General features: G+C 33.6%; 2 protein-coding genes across 7 annotated transcripts; one reads left to right on the forward strand and one right to left on the reverse strand.

The window, feature by feature from the left end:
* The first annotated feature begins 712 nt into the window (after window positions 1-712).
* Window positions 713-7,772, forward strand: LOC115977610. Of its 6 annotated transcripts, none has more exons than XM_031099566.1 (15): window positions 713-899; window positions 2,705-2,881; window positions 3,313-3,381; window positions 3,496-3,597; window positions 4,362-4,445; window positions 4,532-4,650; window positions 4,764-4,865; window positions 5,376-5,492; window positions 5,843-5,908; window positions 6,003-6,069; window positions 6,789-6,842; window positions 6,915-6,992; window positions 7,146-7,202; window positions 7,282-7,320; window positions 7,606-7,772. In XM_031099566.1, the coding sequence occupies exons 2-15, from the start codon at window positions 2,849-2,851 to the stop codon at window positions 7,723-7,725; spliced, it is 1,107 nt and encodes a 368-aa protein (XP_030955426.1). In that variant the 5' UTR covers window positions 713-899; window positions 2,705-2,848; the 3' UTR covers window positions 7,726-7,772. The 6 variants fall into 6 exon arrangements, with proteins under 6 accessions (XP_030955426.1, XP_030955425.1, XP_030955422.1 ...); XM_031099565.1 differs by having other exon boundaries at window positions 2,758-2,881; XM_031099562.1 differs by having other exon boundaries at window positions 2,758-2,877.
* A 4,338-nt stretch (window positions 7,773-12,110) lies between these two features.
* LOC115974087 (B3 domain-containing protein At2g33720-like) lies at window positions 12,111-12,935 on the reverse strand. The gene has a single exon (XM_031094305.1). It carries the CDS (start codon window positions 12,834-12,836, stop codon window positions 12,111-12,113), a length of 726 nt encoding a protein of 241 aa, XP_030950165.1. The 5' UTR covers window positions 12,837-12,935.
* Between the last annotated feature and the right edge of the window lie 7,529 nt (window positions 12,936-20,464).

The following is a 20,464-nucleotide window of genomic DNA, read 5'->3' on the forward strand; positions in this document are numbered from 1 at the left end:
CAAATTTAAATTAAAGGGTATTGTAACTTTTAATAATTAATAAATAGAAGAAACAAATGTTGGCCAAGCAAAGCGAGTACCGAAAAACTTTAAACACTCTCGAATCTCTCGCAAATTTTACACTCACCCCATAAACCTAGTTCCTAACATTTCGCGTGTAACTGGGAACATTAGTTAATGCGTTTCAAGTCAAGTTCTCTTAACCCGAAGTAAACACAACAATCAAGCAAGAAAAAAAACAGTAACTCTTAAAAAAAAAAAAAATCACTTTTTTTGATTTGGAACACAGTACTAAAAGACAACAGTATCACTTTCTTATCTTATTCTTATCTAACTCTCTCTCTCTCTCTTAAGACCCATAAATCAAAGTAAAGACTCTAACTTGGAACACAAATTAAACACCAACCAAAGATAGTGTTTCTGTCTCTTTCTGTATCTGTATCTGTCTCTGTCTTTTACTGGTTTTCTTGACATTTACTTAGGACACGGTTGATTTGCTTTATTTTTATCCTTATTGAATACGGCACCATGTTGACGTTACACCACCGAACCAACTTGTTGAACATCCTCTGCATTTTCTATTTGCTTAGCTAAAATGGGTTTTAGTTTAAGTAATATAAAAATATGGTTTTTCTTAATTAATACTAAAAGCTAGTACTTATTCTTCTCTGTTATTATTCTCAATGGTTTTCACTTTTCATTACTTTATAGTTTCCACTCTCCATTCCTTTCTTTACTTTCGAACTTCCCTTCCTTTCCTTCCCTTTTGTAATTTCAAAAGGCGGACTCTTTCTCTCTCTCTCTCTCTCTTTACTTGTATAAATACTCTCTGTGCATGCTTTTGGTTTTCCCAGAAAGCAAAACAGAAAAAGGAGGAAATGAAGAAGACTTTCAACCCTGTAAGCTTTCCTTTTCTTTCTCTCTCCCTACATGTATATGTGTATGTATGTATACCTTATGTGTTCGAAATCATAGCTCTACTACTTCCTTCTGTGCAGTTTTTTTTTTTTATTTTTTTATTTTTTTATTTTGAAGATGAGCTTTTTATATTTCTTCTTCGTGGGGTTTCTAGAAAATGATATTTAAACTGTTTTAGGCTGTGTTGGGCATGATTGGTGGTAATTTTCTATTTTGGGTTTCCTTTTTTGTTTGAGTTTCTCTCTCGGAGTCCCGTTTGGTTTCTGAGAAAACAGAGGAAACAGAGAAGGGGCGTGTTTGGAATCTGGAAGCGGTTGTTTTTTTCATTGATTTTCTCTCTTCTTTTTTTTTTTTTCATTAGTTTTGTTTTTCTGGGGAGTTTGAGTTTCTATTTTCTTGGTGTCCCGTTTGGTTGCTGAGAAAACAGAGGAAACATAGAAGGGTGTGTTTGGTTGATTTGGGTTCAATTATACAATTCTTTTCAGTTTAGGCAAAAGGAAGGTCTTGCTGTTTCGTATAATTTAAGTTAGTTAGTTATTTTAATATTATGTGTTTGATAACTGACAAAAGAAAAGAAAAAGGAAAACAGCAAGAATTTAGAAGTTCTCATGGAGTAGTATTTGAACAGAGTTAATGCTTCTGTTTGGCTGGATTAGAATCTGTTAAGAGTTTTTAAGGTAACTCCATCATAGAGTTCCTAAAATCCTATCCATCCATTGAATTGGATTTTACCATGTCTTCAAAATTTGAACAAAAGTTGACTATCACTAATTTGGTATTTATTTGAACTTTTGATGACATGGAAAAAATCAGCCCACTCATTTCAAAATGGATGGATAAGATTCTATAAACTCCATGGTGGAGTTATTAAGTGAAGAACTCTAGAGGATCTTAATCCTGATTAGCTTATTTACTTTTCTCAATCCCTCCTTTTGTCTTCTTTATCTTTTTATTCCTCCTTTTAGTTTGGTTGAATTTAAAATTTAAATTCTTCAAATTAGATGTTGAGTTTATCTTATCTATCATAATAAAATAAATAAATAAATCTCATATTTTTGCATTTTTTTTGCCTCCATGTAATAGTTTGCAAAGCCTAATGAAAAGAAAAGAAAAATAATATTTTGAGTATTATTTTTTACTCAATTTGGTAGACATTCTTGTTTCCATGGATCACAAATAATGAAAATGATTTATTATTAAAAGTTTTAACCTTTCAATTTCTTATGTAACTACTTTCTGGAATTTTTAATATTTTAAACCAAAAAAATGATAAAAATAATCTATTATTCAAAGTTATACCCTTTCAATTTCTTATGTAACTAAACCAAACAAATAAATGATTTTTCGTGTTGTTTTTGCTACATACAGTTTTATGTAAAACACATTTTTCCGGCCACTATACTGGATACTCTCGCAAATATGTCTATGAACTAATGGAAAGAATGTAAAACTGTGCATTTGAAATTTTCTGTTTGGTGAACTATGTGGTAAAATGCTAACTTAATGAGGTAGCATAAGATGGCATACTGACATAGTGATACGAATACAACACGGGTTAGTAGATACATAGAAAGGAGGACATGTTCATGGATAATAATTGACACTTGGAAATTTAATTGAGTAAGAATTTTGCATTAATGTGATTCTCTTCAACCGAAAAGCCAGTACTGGTTTAGTGCGCAGAAATTGGGGAGAACACTTATGATACTACAACTGGGTTTGATTTATTTATTTAATTTTGGTGTACCTGTCGTTTGACATCCTTTATTACTTGATTGTTGTGCAGATGGATTTTGATGAAAACTCCTCATTCTATTGCTCATTTGTTTTTGTTGTCAGGCTCCTGTACTCTCAAATCTAAAGAGTAGGCCGTGTGTCTGCGGTTTCTTTGTCACAGTTACTTTGATTTGTGGTGCTTACTTCATTGGTAATGCATTTGTTGCAAAGGAATACAAAGAAGTATGTATGTCAGACGGAATAGGCTCTTTTTAAATATTACTTACTGGTCATATAAATTTTAGTTTGTGAGGGCGATTGATGTTCCTTAGAGAGAATATTCTTTGAATTGTTGAGGATGGAGTTTGTATGTTTTGATGGGATGTATTTTGAGCTGATGTTAACTATTTAATTTAGAAAATATTTTGTGCCTCACTTTTTACATTTAATTTAGAAAATTGTTCCTTTACACCTAATGATTATTTTAGTTCTTCTTCTTCTTTATTGGTTTAAAGTGTCAGAAAAAAATCTGTCATATTGTTTGAGTTTCCTGGCCTTCATATCGTTTCAAAATCTGTCATTTAACTTAAAATTCACATTGATATATGGAAAAGATTTGTGTGATGATTATACTTTACTAGATTACATACATCATAACTCTTGAAATCACACATGCAGAGATTCACAAGATGGGGAGAAACTCCTACCATGCAGAATACAAAGTCTAATGACTCTAATATGTGCAAGGTGTGTCTTATTAAAATAATAAAAGGAATTCCTTTCTATATTGGCACATTAAGTTGAATTTTTTTCCCTAATTTATCTTTTTCTCTCTTTTTCTTGTCCCCCAAAATACCGTAGAGTCGATGCAGGCCTGTTGGGAGTGAGTCATTACCAGAAGGAATTGTTGTCAAGACATCGAACTTGGAAATGCGGCCATTATGGGGTTCCATTCCAGAAAATGTAAGTGAAGCCACTGATCAGATTCTCAATGGTTGGATGGCAAAATCATCAGATATTTTATAATATTTCACTACATTTTAGTTGTGATTTTGTTAAATTACATGATAATTAAAATTTGGTATTACAAATTGCTAAAGACTCATCCAAGCTTTCCTTTAGTTGTGATTCAGGACCAGTGTATGACTGACAAAATTGATGTTCTTTTTTGTTGCATCAAGTTCCTTGTATCTTTGAAAATAAATTAGAATTTTCCAAAATCCTTTTTGAATTATAGGCAATCAATTATATTTGTCTCTGATGCATGAATTGTTTTGGGGATGCCCATGATGGTAGCATCATCAAGGGAGATCATATTTTTCGAAGTAAACCATTCTTTGTTCCATGACAAGCAAAAGCTGAAAAGATGGCATTATTTAACTATATTTCTCAATATTAGCAGGTAGGGTGACCAGACAAAAGAATTATACTGATTTTCCAAAATCTATAGGATATGTAGCAAAAGTTGCTTGAATAATTTTATCATCTTGCCACTACCTGCTAAACCCACTGAGATGCCCTGTGGATGCCTATGCTTATATAGTAATTGTGCCAAATTGAAATTTCCTGAGAAAAAGATATTCCGAACATTTCATAGTTAAGAGACGTACATTAAACCATACACTTTTGCACTAACGTGTTGATCTTCTTGGCTTTTTCCTTTTTTTTATCTTCCCCATTGTTTTTAACACACATAAGGTGCACATTTCAATGTTTTTCAATGTCAGAACAATGCAAAGCCTTCACTTAACTTGTTAGCCATTGCAGTTGGAATCAAGCAAAAAGATTTAGTGAACCAAATTGTGAAAAAGGTGGGTCTTGCTCACCTAATTCCCTTGTATTCCTTATTTTTTTTTTCCTCATATTTTTTTTGTAATGTCTTTTCATCTTTTTGCAGTTTCCTTTAAGTAATTTCGTTATAATGCTTTTTCACTATGATGGTGTTGTGGATGAATGGAGGAATTTTTCATGGAGTAAACATGCCACACATGTGTCTGCAGAGAATCAAACGAAATGGTAATTTTGATTCTTCCTAGATTTTTGTTTCTGTTTAAGTAATAATGGGAGGTGGACGAGTCCAAGTCTCAATGCATAAGGTTAATATGAAACAATACCATGTCTTGATGTAGGTGGTTTGCCAAACGATTCATGCATCCAGATATAGTTGCTGAATATGATTATATATTTCTTTGGGATGAGGACCTTGGAGTTGAGAATTTTGACCCAATACGGTAAGTATGGCTTTGCAGTTGCTTTATCGGAATATTCTTGACCGTCGTATACTGTTTACTCTCAAAGTCCACCACCAGCTCTCACTGCATCAATGCTTTTGACAAAACATGTTAAGCTAAATGTTGAAATAAAAATCTGGTGTGTAATAGGCAAATGATAGGATCCTTAGAAATGTAAAACTAATGACCATTCTCATGTTGTGGGAATAATAACGTTTATATCATTTCTCTTTTACAATAGAACATTTTTGGTAGTATGCATAAATCCCTTTTTTTGTATTGAAAAATGTAGTCCTTATTCCATAAGAAGAGGTGCTTCTGTAGGAGATCATAGAGGAAAATATATTGTATTGAAAAGAAAATCAAGCATAACCGATAATAATAGGAGAAATAGTTCCTAGCTGTAGACCTTGGAGATATTAACAGCATTATATAATTCCCCCCCACCCCCCCTTTTTTTAATGAGCTCAGATTTAAATTCCAATCCTAACTATGGTGAATCTGTTGCAGATATCTATCTATTGTTCAAGAGGAGCAACTTGAAATATCACAGCCAGCACTTGATCCTTATAAGTCAGAGTTGCATCATCCAATTACTGTACGCAAAAAAAGATCAAGGGTACATAGGTCAGTGTAAAATCTTTTCCAGAACTAATTGGATACTGCATTAATAGACGTTTACTCCAGTTATTCAACAAAGATTTGAGCACTCATATAGAAGACTTACTGCCCCTTTTCTTGGATAAGTAATACAGCCTTTCTTCAATGGAATAATGTCTGTTTTGTGCTCGCTTAGTAGTAGTATCTTTTTGAACACATGCCACATCTTTTGCAGTCTGTGAATCATTGGCTTGTGCAGATTCAGATTATTATCAGTTTCTTATAATTGTAATGGAAGGCATGCAGTACAATTGAGTTTGACACATTTTCACTTTTTTTTTTTTTTTTATTTATTTTTTTTATTTTTTTAATAACAGAAGGTATTATAAGTTCAAAGGCGGTGGACGGTGTGATGCCCAGAGCACTGGTCCTCCATGTGGAGGGTATACAATCACCTGCTCTGTAACTGTTTCATTGTTATATCATTTACTTTCTCATCCTCATCAATTTTAATATTGGATAAAACCTGTTATACAGTTGGGTGGAAATGATGGCACCTGTGTTTTCAAAGGTGGCTTGGCGATGTGCATGGTATATGATCCAGGTATAGAATACTCAAACCATCACTGCATAAAAAATTAAAAATAATGGTCACCGCCGGTGCTTAACAATATTGAATTGCATAAAGAGGAATTTTACAAATTAACACTAAATGAATTAAGGTATCAAAAGGATTTCATTCTCATGTAATTAACCTTATCAAATTGAATCGCTTAAGTAAGCATCATGGATTATTTTCCACCTACATTATGTTGATTGCAATTTTTCCCCCAGCTGTGTTAGCCTGAACAGGTCAACCATATTTGTTTTAAATGATTTAAGAATGTTAATTTTGAAATAGGATAAGATTTTTTCTATCCAACTGATATCAGGATCTTGCATCAAACAAATCTCTTTCTATGGGCAGTTGGGCACCATGTGGACCTGGATTGAAACTGACCTTTTATAATTGAATTAAAAGATTCAATCAGCATGAACCATGTGTTACAGGTCAACCTGAATCCACACTGAAAACTTAATGGCAATGGAAACACGCTTTTAAAAATATGTATTTGTCTTTGAAGAATCTGTATTTTTTTTTTTTAAATTTTTTGAGAGAATGATGAGTGCTTCTGTAAATTTAAATACTAGGCAACAGAATCTGGTTGGTAAAGTTTATAAGACTAACCTTAAATTCAATCTGCATCTGATTGCTTTGTTCAGCTTTGCATTGCATCTTCCTTTCTGATAATTGTTCTATAATGTTTTTCCCCATCCGTTCAGAATGACTTGATCCATGCATGGGGCCTTGATAGAAAGCTTGGCTATTGTGCCCAGGTAAATATTCTGTCTTACAGCTTCGTTTTTCAACTCTCTTGAGGATCTTTTTGATGTTTGGACTTTTTTCAGGATCGAATGAAAAATGTTGGTGTTGTTGACTCTGAGTACATAGTTCATCTGGGTCTTCCCACACTTGGTGGCAATAAGGCAGGACATCTTCCTAATTTTTATATGGCACTATTTTGGGACTTAGTTGTTTAGAAAGAGTGGCTGTCTTAATAGTTTCTTGTCTCGGTCTGTGGTATTTATGTTGAATGTTTGGGTTGTCTCTCACTTTCAACTACCTGTTTACTCATGTAGGTAAGCAATGATTCCCTGGCTCTAATTTTAAAAGAAAACTCAAACTCAGAAGCACTGGTACATTTTTCTAAAGCTTAGATTGAGTTGTACTAGATTCTTCACTGATGTATAATGTGTTCTCTTTTAAATTTTGAAGGTGCCACCTGATTCCAATAAAGCTGATCCTAGATCTCAAGTAAGTCTTAATAATTCATTCCTATGCTAGTGGTTGCTAATATGTCAATTCTGTGAAGTTCTCTATCTATGTGAAATAATTATCTTGTGCATTGTCCATCTTACAGTGTGTGGGTCTCATAACTATATGTAATCCACCCGCTGTGAGAGGAAAAATGCATATATGATACTAAGACACCTTCTCCTCTATGTTGGTGTTTGTATGGGCTGAGAATGTACATCTTCCATTGTATTTCACCCAAACCAATTATCTAAAAGGTAATTAGTGAGTGATGATTTTATTCAGGTCAGGTTGCTATCCTATGCTGAAATGCGGATCTTCGAGAAAAGGTGGACTAATGCATCGAAGGAGGACAATTGTTGGATTGATCCATATCAACGATCAGTGAACCAAAGTACCCATTGATTTGATTTATAGAGAACCTTCATCCAAGCAAAGTGCAAGGTTGACAGCCATTCTAAAACAAAGCCATAGAAGTTATACATATTACCATGCATACAATTTTGCCACGATGCAAAAGAAATAGCTGATGTCTTATACTCTTTTTTTGGTCTTACACAAGGAGCTTGTGATGCAGTATAGCCGGCTTTTGTATCACATAGATTTTGCCCTGGCCAGGTTTTTTGTATTATTTATTTAGCAAAAAGTTATAGAAAATAATTTTCCCTTACAACATGGGAGATCCCTGACACTTGGAACATTTTTTGTAAAGGTTGTTGATAATTTTTTCTAATACAAAGTAAATAATTTTCCCCCTCAATTTCAGTGTCTTTTTTCTCTTGCCTTGGTGGCTGAAACCTGTTTTATAGGCGGGTAATTCATGCTTCTTAGCTGTTGATGTTAGGTTTTGATTCTAGCTTATGCTAATCAAAACACCAAAAGAAAGTTCTCCAAGAATCCCCTTTTCCCTGTCTTTAGTCTGATATTAAAATTATAATCCAATATTAAGTATATAAATTGCATGATCAGCTATTTTGGCTTGCTTAGAGGTTAAAAATGTTTAGATGTGGGTTACCAATTAGTGGGATAAACTATGGCCTGGTGGCTTTTTTCTAAGATTTATATAGTAGCATTCATCTCCTAGATCAAGTCCTTCTTCATACTCTTACATGGAAGATAACAGAATGAACTGAATATAATGCTTTAATGGAAAATGATAGAATCATAGAAGTATTATTTATTTTACTACTGCCTTACAAAATGACTTGGCAACTTATATGTTGTTTAAAAGGCTTGAATGGAGAATCTCACGGATTAAATGAATTTAGGAATTATTAGACAGCTTTGATTTTATATATTTTTTTGACAAACAAAAGGTCAAATCTCACTAACTCATGAGATTATAAGAAATAAACAAATATTTGAACTGGCGAACTCACAAACTTCAAAGTTAAGTGAGTATTTGGGTATCCATAGTTTTCGATGGTTTATTTTTACTCTTTTTATAAATAAAAAATATATAGTTTTTAGGATGAATGTGTGGCAAAAAGTTAAAAAATAGCTTATTTAAAATAAAATAAAATAAAACTAATTTTGATGTATTTTAAAATAATAATAAAATTGAGACAAAGAAACAAACTAAAATTTAATACTTGTTGTCTTCTTACATAAAATTAAACTAGACCAATTCGATCGAGTCTACGAGATCTTTGTTTCCTATTAGCTATGAATTGAGCACAATACAGTACTGCTATTCTTTCACTCAAGATGTACTCTAGTTTAGTTGTTATTTGATATTTCACTACACACAAGATTAATCATTAACACATCTTTAAATTTGAAAGACAGAATTGTATTAGCTGTCTTTGGGTATGCTTAACCTGATGTCTCAGTTATTTAAGGAGCATTTTGCATAAAAAAAATTATAGGCATGCTTTGCTTTGAATTAATCAAATGGGAATATATATATATATAAGCATATTACTCTTGAAATTATTATTTGCTTTCTTTGACTTACAAAATATTTCTATTGGCGAGTTCAGCTCTACTAACTTACCTAGTGATAAGGTACACATCGCAATTAAGCCGTTTGGCCTATCAAAGTCGTTGATTGAGGTTAGTGGATATTGAGATCAGGTGGGGCAAATGTAGTTTCTCTGCTGCCCGAGAGTTCAGTGTGTACCTCTGAACTCTCTTGCACTGTAGAATTGGTTGGTCCCTTCATCTGAAGGTGGTGTTAGGTCCCTAGGAATACCAAGTCTATTGCTAGGCTTGTGGGTTTTTCTTCAGGGGTTTTGGGAAACAGATTTCAAGGTAGTGTTTTGGACTCGGGCAATCTCTATGGAGTTTGTCCCAATTTACATGCGCCTCCATTTGTGGTTTCGAAGAAGAAATCAATTACGGTGCCGGGATTCTTTTCTACGAGAAAGATGAACAACAAAGCCGGACAAGCTTCTCGGTCAAGGGAAAAGGAGCCACCGACTTAGCAGAACCAAACCGAGAAGCTTTCCGAGCCGGTGCATGAGCCAATTGGTGAGTCAAATGGAGCTGAACGTTACAGGCAGGGAGGGGACAAGCATTCCATGAGTAACGGTTGGAGTGATATGAATCTCACTAATTATGGTAGCCCGAAATTTTCGCTGCCATTATCTCCCACAATTAATGGGATTTTAAGCTATCCTAAGGGCATTGATACGGAGTTAAATGCGGGGAATGATGATAGCTCACCAATTATTGCTCCTATTAACTCTAATTCCCAGCAATCCCAACGGCAAGTGTTTAATATGGTCAATATTCCAGACAAGGAAAAAAGCGCAACAACAACAATGAAGGGTAATGAACCATATTAGTCCAATCAGCCTCCACATCGTGCCATTTGGAAACCTCCTCAATGGCTGATCCTGAAGGTGAACTCTAATGATGCGATTTTCCGGGAACAAAATTCTATGAATGTTGTTTTGGATATGGGAGGTGGATTAGTGTTATTTTGGAGATCAACTATTGATGTAATTGTGGAGGGTTTGGGCACAAATTATATCGATACAATGTTTCAAGAAAAAGATAGAGCAGGGATTGGAGTGATCATCCGAGAATGCCAAGGAAAAGGCTTGGCACACATGGTCGGAATCATCCCTCTCCCCCTAACTGTCATAGAGCTTGAAATTTTGGCTATATCGAAGGCTTTACAGTTTGATGTTGATCTGAGTTTGGAAAATGTCACCCCAGAGGGAGTTTCAAAGATTGCAATGAATGCTTTGAATGCAGATTCGCAGTCTTTGGAATCCTTTGGTTTACTTAGTCATGATGTTAAATGTGTTTTGTAAATTTATTTCATTGTATTAGGTTTTTACATGTTCATAGAGAAAGATTGTTGTATTCTCACATTAAGAGAAACGACAATGGGGTTGCTCATAGTCTGGCTAAAAATGCATTATGCATACCAGATTTTCAAGAATGGATGGAAGATGTCCCATCTCATATTGATTTGATTTTACAATTGGATATAGTTGAATTTTATTAATAAAATCCATCAGTTTCTTTCTCCAAAAAAAAAAAAAAAAGACTTACCTAGTGATACTATCCATCTGATGTAAAAAAATCATCTATACAACTACACCCAGAAAAAATTTAACGGCAATCAATCGGTGAGGTAATCCACATCATTGATTTTTGTAATTATGGCATTGTATATCTTACACAAGAAAACCAAAATCAAACTATAATTTGTCTGGATATATATATGACCCAGACTCAGAGTTCTCGGCTTCTTCTACAGCAGAGGACATTAATTAAGGAATTGATGGAATTGGTCTCACTTCCATTTTGTTACACTAGTGTTGGGCTTTGTGAAATCTAGTTGTGTTTGATCCGGATGATGATCCGACCCGAAATAATGTTGCGTGGTTTTTAATGGGAGATTTTTTGAGGCTTAGTCCATGGAGTGGAGGCTTGGGCGAAAATATTTTGGCCCATTTTGTAGCCTATTGTAAATCCTATGCACAGGATGTAGAAAATGCAGTTTTAGTGATTAGGGTTTGTCGTTGTAGTTTTTGAGAGACTGAAAAACTGTACTGCCGCACTTTGTATTTTTTCCCTGATAATAGTGAAATCTCTACAACTCCGTGGACGTAGGCAAATTGCCAAACTATGTAGATACTGTCTTGTGCGTGTGATTATTTTTCTTTGATATGTGTTTTCTCTATTTTTATTTTTCACATATTATTTCATGTTAATTCCCTTCAACAAGGTCTTATTCTAATCTGCAGTTGTCTCCTTTTGTACCCCAGTTCTCTTTGACATCTATATCGGTTTGGATAGATACTTCAAAGGAAACTATTTATTATGTTCAGCTATTGAATTTTTCTGTTGATTCTAAGACATGTTTGTACCAAGAGGCCAATATGCCCAAAGGATCTCTTATAAAACATACTTGGATTTTGATAAGGTTCTTAAAGAATGTTTCACTTTTGAGGACTGGGGTGTACACTACTGCTGAAGAAAGAATTAATATCCATAATACATTAATACATATAGAACAAGAAGGCAAAAATAGGTGAACAGGGGCACCCTAACAAGTACAGAAAAATTCAATGATTATTCCAAAGACTAAAATTTGAGCAAACCACAATATATACAAGATTAATTGCTTAAAAAAACTAGTGTTAAAAAAAAAAAAAAACAAAAGATATTTTCATTTAACGATGTATCTTACAATAGGAAAAACAAAAAATCTTCCAAAAGTTAAGGAAAGAAAAGATGAATCTAATATATTTTTTTCCTAGCAAGATTAATTCACATATAAAAGATCACGCAAGCCTAAAAAGTATGAAAGAGCAGACTTGTTAATACATCTAATGTGCCGTTTGCAGAACACAAAAATTGAACTTTGAACGGCATGGATCCCAGTAAAGCCCAATGATATCTCCTACCTTCAATTTCCTCCTAGCCACAAAATCCTCGTGCCACTTTCCATTGAAAACATAGCTCTTAGACGAAGGCCACTTCTTGAAAACCAACTCATAATCGGACTTTGAGTCTCGATCGAAAACTGTTACACTCAATCCGTTACTCTCGATCTTCCTAACCGAGTCTGCACTAAAGAATGCCATAATATGGGTGAGGACAAGACTTTGATGCAGCAAGAGCCGGCTCGAACTACCAATATCACTCTTCGTGAGCGTCTTCGTGATTTTCCAGGGAGAAACAGCGCTCAGCGTCGTCATGGACGACGCGCCCTCCTCTTCTTGTGCGTTGGAGGCCACTTTGGAATTGTGAGAAACGGAAGTAGCAGTAGCTCTCATATTATTGGAAGAAACCCATGATTTATCAAACAGCGTCAGTGCTGTCGAAACCTCCTTTTGTTCTTGTTTGATGCGAAACTCACAAGAAAGCGTTTGGTTGTTTTGGTTTTCGAGAGTTTGTAGCAGATTCTGAGTGCCGTCGCCGTCAAGTATCATGGCTTCTTCTTCTTCTTCTTCGTTGCACTTGTGAAGCTCACAAGAAAGCGTGAAGTCGGTGGAATTCTGAGTGTTCTGGTTTTCCAGAGTTTGCAGCAGATTTTGAGTGATGGGTATCATGGCTGCTAGCTTCTTGTTCTGCTAGTGGTCGTGCGGTCTTGGGTTTAGAGAAAAAAAACCAATGAATGAATGAAAGATGAACAGAAAGCAAAGAGCAATCTTAATTGGTGTAGTGAGAAAAAAGAAAAGAAGGGAAAGATTGTATATATAGAAAAAATAGAATTCCTAAACCTCGTCGGACTCGGTTTATTTTTACGTAAATCTTTGTTTTGAGAAAGTAGTCCCAGTCCGAATTGCTAAAGGAAAACGCAACCTGAACCTTGTTTTCTCAACAGCTAATTACGTGTTTTTTTTTTAATCGGAACGACAGCGTTACGCACCTCTCTGTGTGTGTGTTGTGGACTGTGGAGCGTGGTACGGTGCCGTTTTGGGGCAAGAGGAGACTGGGTTGGGACTATTGTGGGCCCAAGTTCAATGGTGGACCAACTGAAAACTAAGACTTGGATTTTGTTTTTTTAAAGTGTTGGAAGAATAACCGAATCGTTTTCACAAAAATAAAAAAAGAAAAAAAATAAAAGACTAACCGAATCCCTTGAAAACCAGAACAAAGACAAGATTTTTGGTCCAGTGAGGTCTAAATGGTTTTTTCTTACAATCCTACCATATACTATGAAAGTTGGTTGGTTTTTTTTTTTTTTTTTCTTTTTTTTTTTAAATATTGAATGACAGGTTTATTTTTTTATTTTTTTATAGCTTTTTCTTTTGCTAGATGTTTTATTAGTTGTATTTAGTATGTAAGTTTATAATTATTTTTAAAAATTACTTCTTATAAACTATTTAAAAAATTGTTTTATGTAATAAGAGTATGAAAGAAAATTTATATAAATTACATATTCTATCCTTTAATTTTTCTTTTCAACTAAACAAAAGAGTTTACAATTTATTCATTTTTCCATTCTCCCAACCAAACATACATGAAGGAAAACTAAATATATTTTATTTTATTTTTATCCTAGCAATTTACATCCTTCCATTGTTCTATCCTTCAACCAAACAAAGCATAAGGTTTTGTTGATATTGTTGTTGTGATGTGATAAATGGTGTAAATGATAGTACTAAAAAATTTAAGAATTTCCGAAAAAAATATGATAAGGTGAAATGATTGAAATATAACAATAATTTGGAGGAATGACTAAATACATGCATGCAAAATAAGAGTTTGTACAAAGTAATTAAATTAAATGGTTTAAAAATGAACACAAAAAATAATAATGATACTGAGTAACAAAGCTTGTTGATTATGATCATCCCCTTGCTTCAACTCATTTGTGCTTTCAACTCTTTGTCTTCTTTGTTTGAATGCAATAATGGAATTGGATAAAATATTTCTATTTGTTTTATAACAAATAGTGGCGGCTCTAGAACTTTTTTTAGAGGGGTCAATAAGAAGATGTATCTTAGGTAGGAGATATATCTTGTGGTCTACTTGGGTAGGATAAACTATAAGTTTTCTAGGCATATTGTTTCTTAGTACAATGAACATACTAATTATCGCTTCTAAGATTAAATATTGGAAATCATCTAATGTTTCTAAATACAATAAACATGTTGAGTATTGTTGTTAAGTGAATTTTAATTATTAAAACTTAGAACGTTTTTATTTATTAGTTTATGTCTATACTCTTACAATTATTTTATTTAACAATTCAACTTCACATTGATAACAATTGGTCTTTGTAATTGTATTAAGAAAATTTTTGTTATGTTAACATTTGCTTTTATTTTCACCCAATCAATCTCCTATCCCACACCCCTGGTCTTTTTTTTTTTTTTTTTTTTTTAAAGAATCACCATCTATCTAATTGTTTGATTCTCTTTTAGTGTTAACATTTGTTACCTATTAACTGATTGACTCACGCCCTTAGTCCCCACTCAAGAAATAACAAATTAAAAGTACATTCAAATTCAGCCACTCTAGTCACATATTTGGTCAAAAGTATAAATTATCTGAGAATTGTTATATCCACAACTGTGGGGCCCAATAATCTATGGGCCAGGCCCATTTGCTCGTGGAGAGTCCGAAGGCCCAAGCCGAGGAGAGCTATGGCCCAAGCCCGATAAACACGGAGCACAAAACTGTTTTGGAATACAGCCGAGGACAGTTCAGTCCTCGGCAGATCCAAAATCCTACCGGAATAAAGGGGTAAAATTGGAATTGGACTAAACTTGAAAAGAGACCTAAAATATCTTGGGAAAGTTACCCTTATGACCCTTCCCAGATAAGACTCTGCATCTAGCAGAGCCGTATTCTCCAGCCTTATCAATTATCCCCCACAATTCTGGGATTAGACTGATGGGACAAGTATCAGTCTTGGAAATGTTGACCCTATACGTGGACGAAGGACAGTGGACGCAGGCTAGTATAAAAGGAAAAATAAGTAATCTAGGGAGGGGGTTGGGAAAAATGGCCAAAAACCAGAGCCTCCCAGCCCACCTCCAGGAGAAAGACTCCAGGGGTGAAGGATAACTTAAACTTGTACGAACACCGTGAAAAACCCACCGCCTGTCGATTAAGGCCTAACCTTCCAAACCCACGCTCTACAAATGATATTGTTAGGGCCTTTTCACGTGCGAACCCGACACTGTTGCGGTCCGCCACGAATCGCGTCCTTACAACAACATTTTTACAATAAATTTTAGGTGCTAAGTTGTTACCGATTATAATTTGAAACCACCACTGAAATTACTTTTTTACCCAATAGTAATAGCTAGTAACAATCTGCCACTTAAAATTTGTTGTAAATATGTTGTGAAAATGTTGTAAACATAGAATTTTTCAAATTAATTATAACGCTATTTGCAAGAATAGATCATTAATAGGGTTATTTTCAAGGTTATATCGGTTGAGCCTAAAAAAAATTAGAGTCAACATGTTCAAAATTTTATTTTAGAAAGTCAAAAGTCAATCAAAACAAATTTAAAAAAAAATATATATATATATATATTTTATATATATATATATATTATATAATAATAAAAAATGTGGCCATCTTAGGGATTCATTTGAACCCCTGAACTAAAGGTGGTGCCGCCATTGATAACAAAACATGATGTTGAGCATTTAGAAATATGTTATTGTATATAACTTATTGTCATTAGTGTCAAGATTTATATCACATGCTTCAACCTCAAATTTTTTTAACATATATTTGGAAAAGTTAGAAGAAAGCATGAACTTATCATAAAAAGTTAGTAATATCCTTGACATTGAGATACAACAAACTTGCTATGTAGCATAAGGATGATGGATGGTTTAATATATTAGCATACCAATAAACTGTCCCATCACATTGTTTGAAGACAATATTTCTGGCAATTCGACGGATATTGGTTGGTTGAAGTCTTGTGCTACCTCAATGTTAATTGATTCAGTCGATTCACTTGTCAATATGATTTGTAACAATTAAAATTTGGAATAAATGTGAATGTGTTTTTGTTTTTCCAAACATGTTTTAAATGGATTCAAATGATATAAACAAAATTTTTTGATTCAATAAAATTCCAACCAATTAATGAAGTCTAGTTAAAGATATGAAACTATATATTCTTACAATTACTATGTTGTATAGCCTTTTGCTCAATTGACGTATTTCGAGCCAAATGATGGGCATGTTGGTGGTATTAGTAATGGGCATGTTGTTGTAGCATTAGAATGCAAAGTAGTGAAACTGAAACTCCAAAATGTATCTATCTCTGTCGTTTTAAAAATTTGAAGAAGGAAAAGAGATGTTGGTAAGGATGGTGAGATGTGTTTTTGTGGGATGTTTTGGATTTGTTCACGTTGAAGGATGGGAACGGATGAATTCATCCGTTCCCAGAGCTATTGCTTTTTGAGTGATATTTTTATTTATTCATATTTGTACACGCATTTGGTATACAATAATTTTTTATTTTTTATTTTTTAAAGATGAAGAGGCATATAATATAATTTTATTTTAAAGATAAATCCATAAAAATGAGATTGCACTATTGAAGATTATTGGATTATGATCTGAGATATTTTTTAATAAATAATAATAATCCCTTAAATTAAAATTTGATAGGTTTTTTACAAGAAAAATTAGAAAGGGATAATGATAAGTTAATGAATAATAATCGTAACCTAAAAAATAAAACTAGGCAAAAAAAATTAATGAACTTTGTAGAGAAAAAGTAATGAATAATTTCATTCCAAATTATATAGATATGATCAATTTCAAATTAAAATGTTACCAAAAATGACAACCTTGGGAGATTTAAAAAATATAGTGGTTGAGAATTTGAAATATATAGTTGCTAGAAATGAAAAAATGAAAAAAAAATTGCAAAAGAAAAAAAAAATTATTCAGTACTTGATTTCTTGAAAGTAAAGTACCATACAAAAAGAAAAAAAAAAAAGATAAATCATTCCATAGTCTACACTCTAAATATTAATTACTATCTTAAATATTTACTAGCCTCTAAACACGCGCTCACTCACGTGCTCAAAGGTTCTTCTATTTTTTTAGATAAAATTTAATAATTTGCATCAATTATAATTTTAATATTTGGTATAAACTTTTAACACTTATCACACTCCTAAGTTTTTTTATGATTGGAAAATGTAGTAATCCCAAATTAAAATTGGCACAAATTATTAAATTTTACCCAAAAAATAGTAACTTTTTAACGTGGGTTTCTAAAATAAATAATTAAAAAAAAACTTTTTAACATGTGTCTAAAAAAAAATTTGGCCAATTAAAAAAAATAAAGAAAGAGAAAAGTTTATACGTGAAGTTTGTTTCTAAATAAGTGGATTAGTGGGAGAGTGATCCTATTTTGTAGACAATGTTTTAGTGAGAGTTAAAGATGTATTTTTACTTTATTGTCCTTTAATTCCGTCTCTACTTAAATCTAGGAAAATAGGGGTATTTTGGAAAAAAAAAATCTGGTCCAAACAAGAGAAGCCCCTTAAATAATAGTATAGATAGATAATCCACTTAAAAATATAAAATTTACAAAAGAAAAAAAAATGACCCAATACTTGATTTCTTGAAAGTAGAGTATCATACAAAAAGAAAAAATTAAAGATAAAGATAAATCACTCCACAGTCCACAATCTAAATACTAATTATTATCTTAAATATTTATAATCCACTTAATAATATAAAATTTACAAAAGAAAAAAAAGTGAAAAAAAATACCTAGTACTTGATTTCTTGAAAGTAAAGTACCAAAAAAAAAAAAAAAAAAAAGAAGAAGATAAAGGTAAATCACTCCACAATCTAAATACTAATTTCTATATTGAATATTTATAATCCACTTAATAACATAAAATTTACAAAAGAAAAAAAAAAAGTGAAAAAAATTACACAGTACTTGATTTCTTGAAAGTAAAGTACTATACAAAAAGAAAAAAAGAAGATAAAGATAAATCAGTCCACAGTCCACACTCTAAATATTAATTATTATCTTAAATATTTATAATCCACTTAATAATATAAAATTTACAAAAGAAAAAAAAAGTGAAAAAAATTACATAGTACTTGATTTCTTGACAGTAAAGTACCATACAAAAAGGGAAAAAAAAGAAGATAAAGGTAAATCACTCCACAGTCCACAGTCCACACTCTAAATACTAATTACTATCTTAAATATTTATAATTCACTTAATAATATAAAAGTTACAAAAGAAAAAAAAAAAGTGAAAAAAAATACTCAATACTTGATTTCTTAAAAGTAAAGTACCATACAAAAAGAAAAAAAAAAAAAGATATAAATAAATTACTCCACACTTCACAGTCCACAATCTAAATACAAATTACTATCTTAAATATTTATAATTCACTTAATAATATAAAATTTACAAAAAAAAAAAGTGAAAAAAAAAATTACACAGTACTTGATTTCTTGAAAGTAAAGTACCATACAAAAATAAAAATAAAAAAGATAAAAATAAATCACTCCACAGCCCACATTTTAAATACTAATTAATATTCTAAATATTTATAATCCACTTAATAATATAAAATTTATAAAAAAAAAAGTGAAAAAAAATACCCAGTACTTGATTTCTTGAAAGTAAAGTACTGTAAGGACGCGATTCGTGGCGGACCGCAACAGTGTCGGGTTCGCACGTGAAAAGGCCCTAACAATATCATTTGTAGAGCGTGGGTTTGGAAGGCTAGGCCTTGATCGATAGGCGGTGGGTTTTTCGCGGTATTCGTACAAGTTTAAGTTATCCTTCACCCCTGGAGTCTTTCTCCTGGAGGTGGGCTGGGAGGCTCTGGTTTTTAGCCATTTTTCCCAACCTCCTCCCTAAATTACTTATTTTTCCTTTTATACTAGCCTGCGTCCACTGTCCTTCGTCCACGTATAGGGTCAACATCTCCAAGACTGATACTTGTCCCATCAGTCTAATCCCAGAATTGTGGGGGATGATTGATAAGGCTGGAGAATACGGCTCTGCTAGATGCAGAGTCTTATCTGGGAAGGGTCATAAGGGTAACTTTCCCAAGATATTTTAGGTCTCTTTTCAAGTTCAGTCCAATTCCAATTTTACCCCTTTATTCCGGTAGGATTTTGGATCTGCCGAGGACTGAACTGTCCTCGGCTGTATTCCAAAACAGTTTTGTGCTCCGTGTTTATCGGGCTTGGGCCATAGCTCTCCTCGGCTTGGGCCTTCGGACTCTCCACGAGCAAATGGGCCTGGCCCATAGATTATTGGGCCCCACAATAGCCCCTCAAAACCCGGCTGTCCAACCTCTTGGTTGGAAATGGGGGTTTTGGTGATGCCGAACCTCTTCCTACGGCCCAATCAATTTGGCCTATTAATAATGCTGGCGGCTCTTCATCTGTCCAAGAAATGCACCGGTCTATGAGACAGTTTTTTGTTTTCGCGCTTGATGCATTCTTATCGTTTGGGTATCCAAAACGCGCTTTTAATGACCACTATTTACGAGATTACTTTAATTCGGCGGTTTGTTTTGATGGGGTGGAGAAACGGAACCGGCGTGTTTGTGTTGGCAGATTCCTTTGGAGATCTGAACCTATTAAATGTCTCCCGCTCCACCCTCTGTATAAGAAGGAAGGGAGGAGGTTATTGTTTTTGTAAAGAATCCCTTTTCATCCTTCTGAGATTTGAAATACTTAGCCTCCCTTAGGGTTCATTTTACCCACTGGTTTATACACTAAATCGTGATACACTTTACCATAACAAATAATGAAGAAACCACACCCCTCCTCAAAGCGTCATGTTCTAGTAAAACTCGAAATGGCTCGGTCAGGGCAAGGATGGCGGAGGCTTAAGATTCGTCTTACCTTCCTTTCAGCCAAAATCCGAAGCAGAGACTCGTCACGTCAAACTTTCGGCGTGACTGAGTCGAGAACACCCATCATCAGTACTAACCGCGCTCTCATGAGCATACCTAATATGGCTCCAGTGTGTTGGGATTCAGGATTGAGGCAGGGACCAAGTGCCCCTGCTTCTTCCTCTCTTCCTTCACTGGTGCTATCCTCCGTCTCCCTTTCTTAGTCTTCCCAGCACCAGATCCTTCCTGGTGCTTTCACTTCTCCCTCTTTTGCTTCTTTTTCTTTCTTTTCATCTCTTCTCTCTTCTTCTCCTCCTTCTTTACTCATGTCCACCATCTTCTTCATTCATCTCCTCCATC

This window comes from Quercus lobata, chromosome 2 (assembly GCF_001633185.2).
Source record: "Quercus lobata isolate SW786 chromosome 2, ValleyOak3.0 Primary Assembly, whole genome shotgun sequence".
In the NCBI taxonomy this organism is placed as follows: Eukaryota; Viridiplantae; Streptophyta; class Magnoliopsida; order Fagales; family Fagaceae; genus Quercus; species Quercus lobata.

Excerpts from the sequence above, each read along its gene's own strand:
- LOC115974087 (XM_031094305.1), bottom strand. The coding sequence starts at position 12,836 with ATGATACCCATCACTCAAAATCTGCTGCAAACTCTGGAAAACCAGAAC.
- LOC115977610 (XM_031099562.1), top strand. The coding sequence starts at position 879 with ATGAAGAAGACTTTCAACCCT. Across the intron at positions 3,382-3,495 it reads ATGACTCTAATATGTGCAAG|AGTCGATGCAGGCCTGTTGG; the intron begins GTGTGTCTTATT and ends AAAATACCGTAG. Across the intron at positions 7,321-7,605 it reads AAGCTGATCCTAGATCTCAA|GTCAGGTTGCTATCCTATGC; the intron begins GTAAGTCTTAAT and ends GATTTTATTCAG.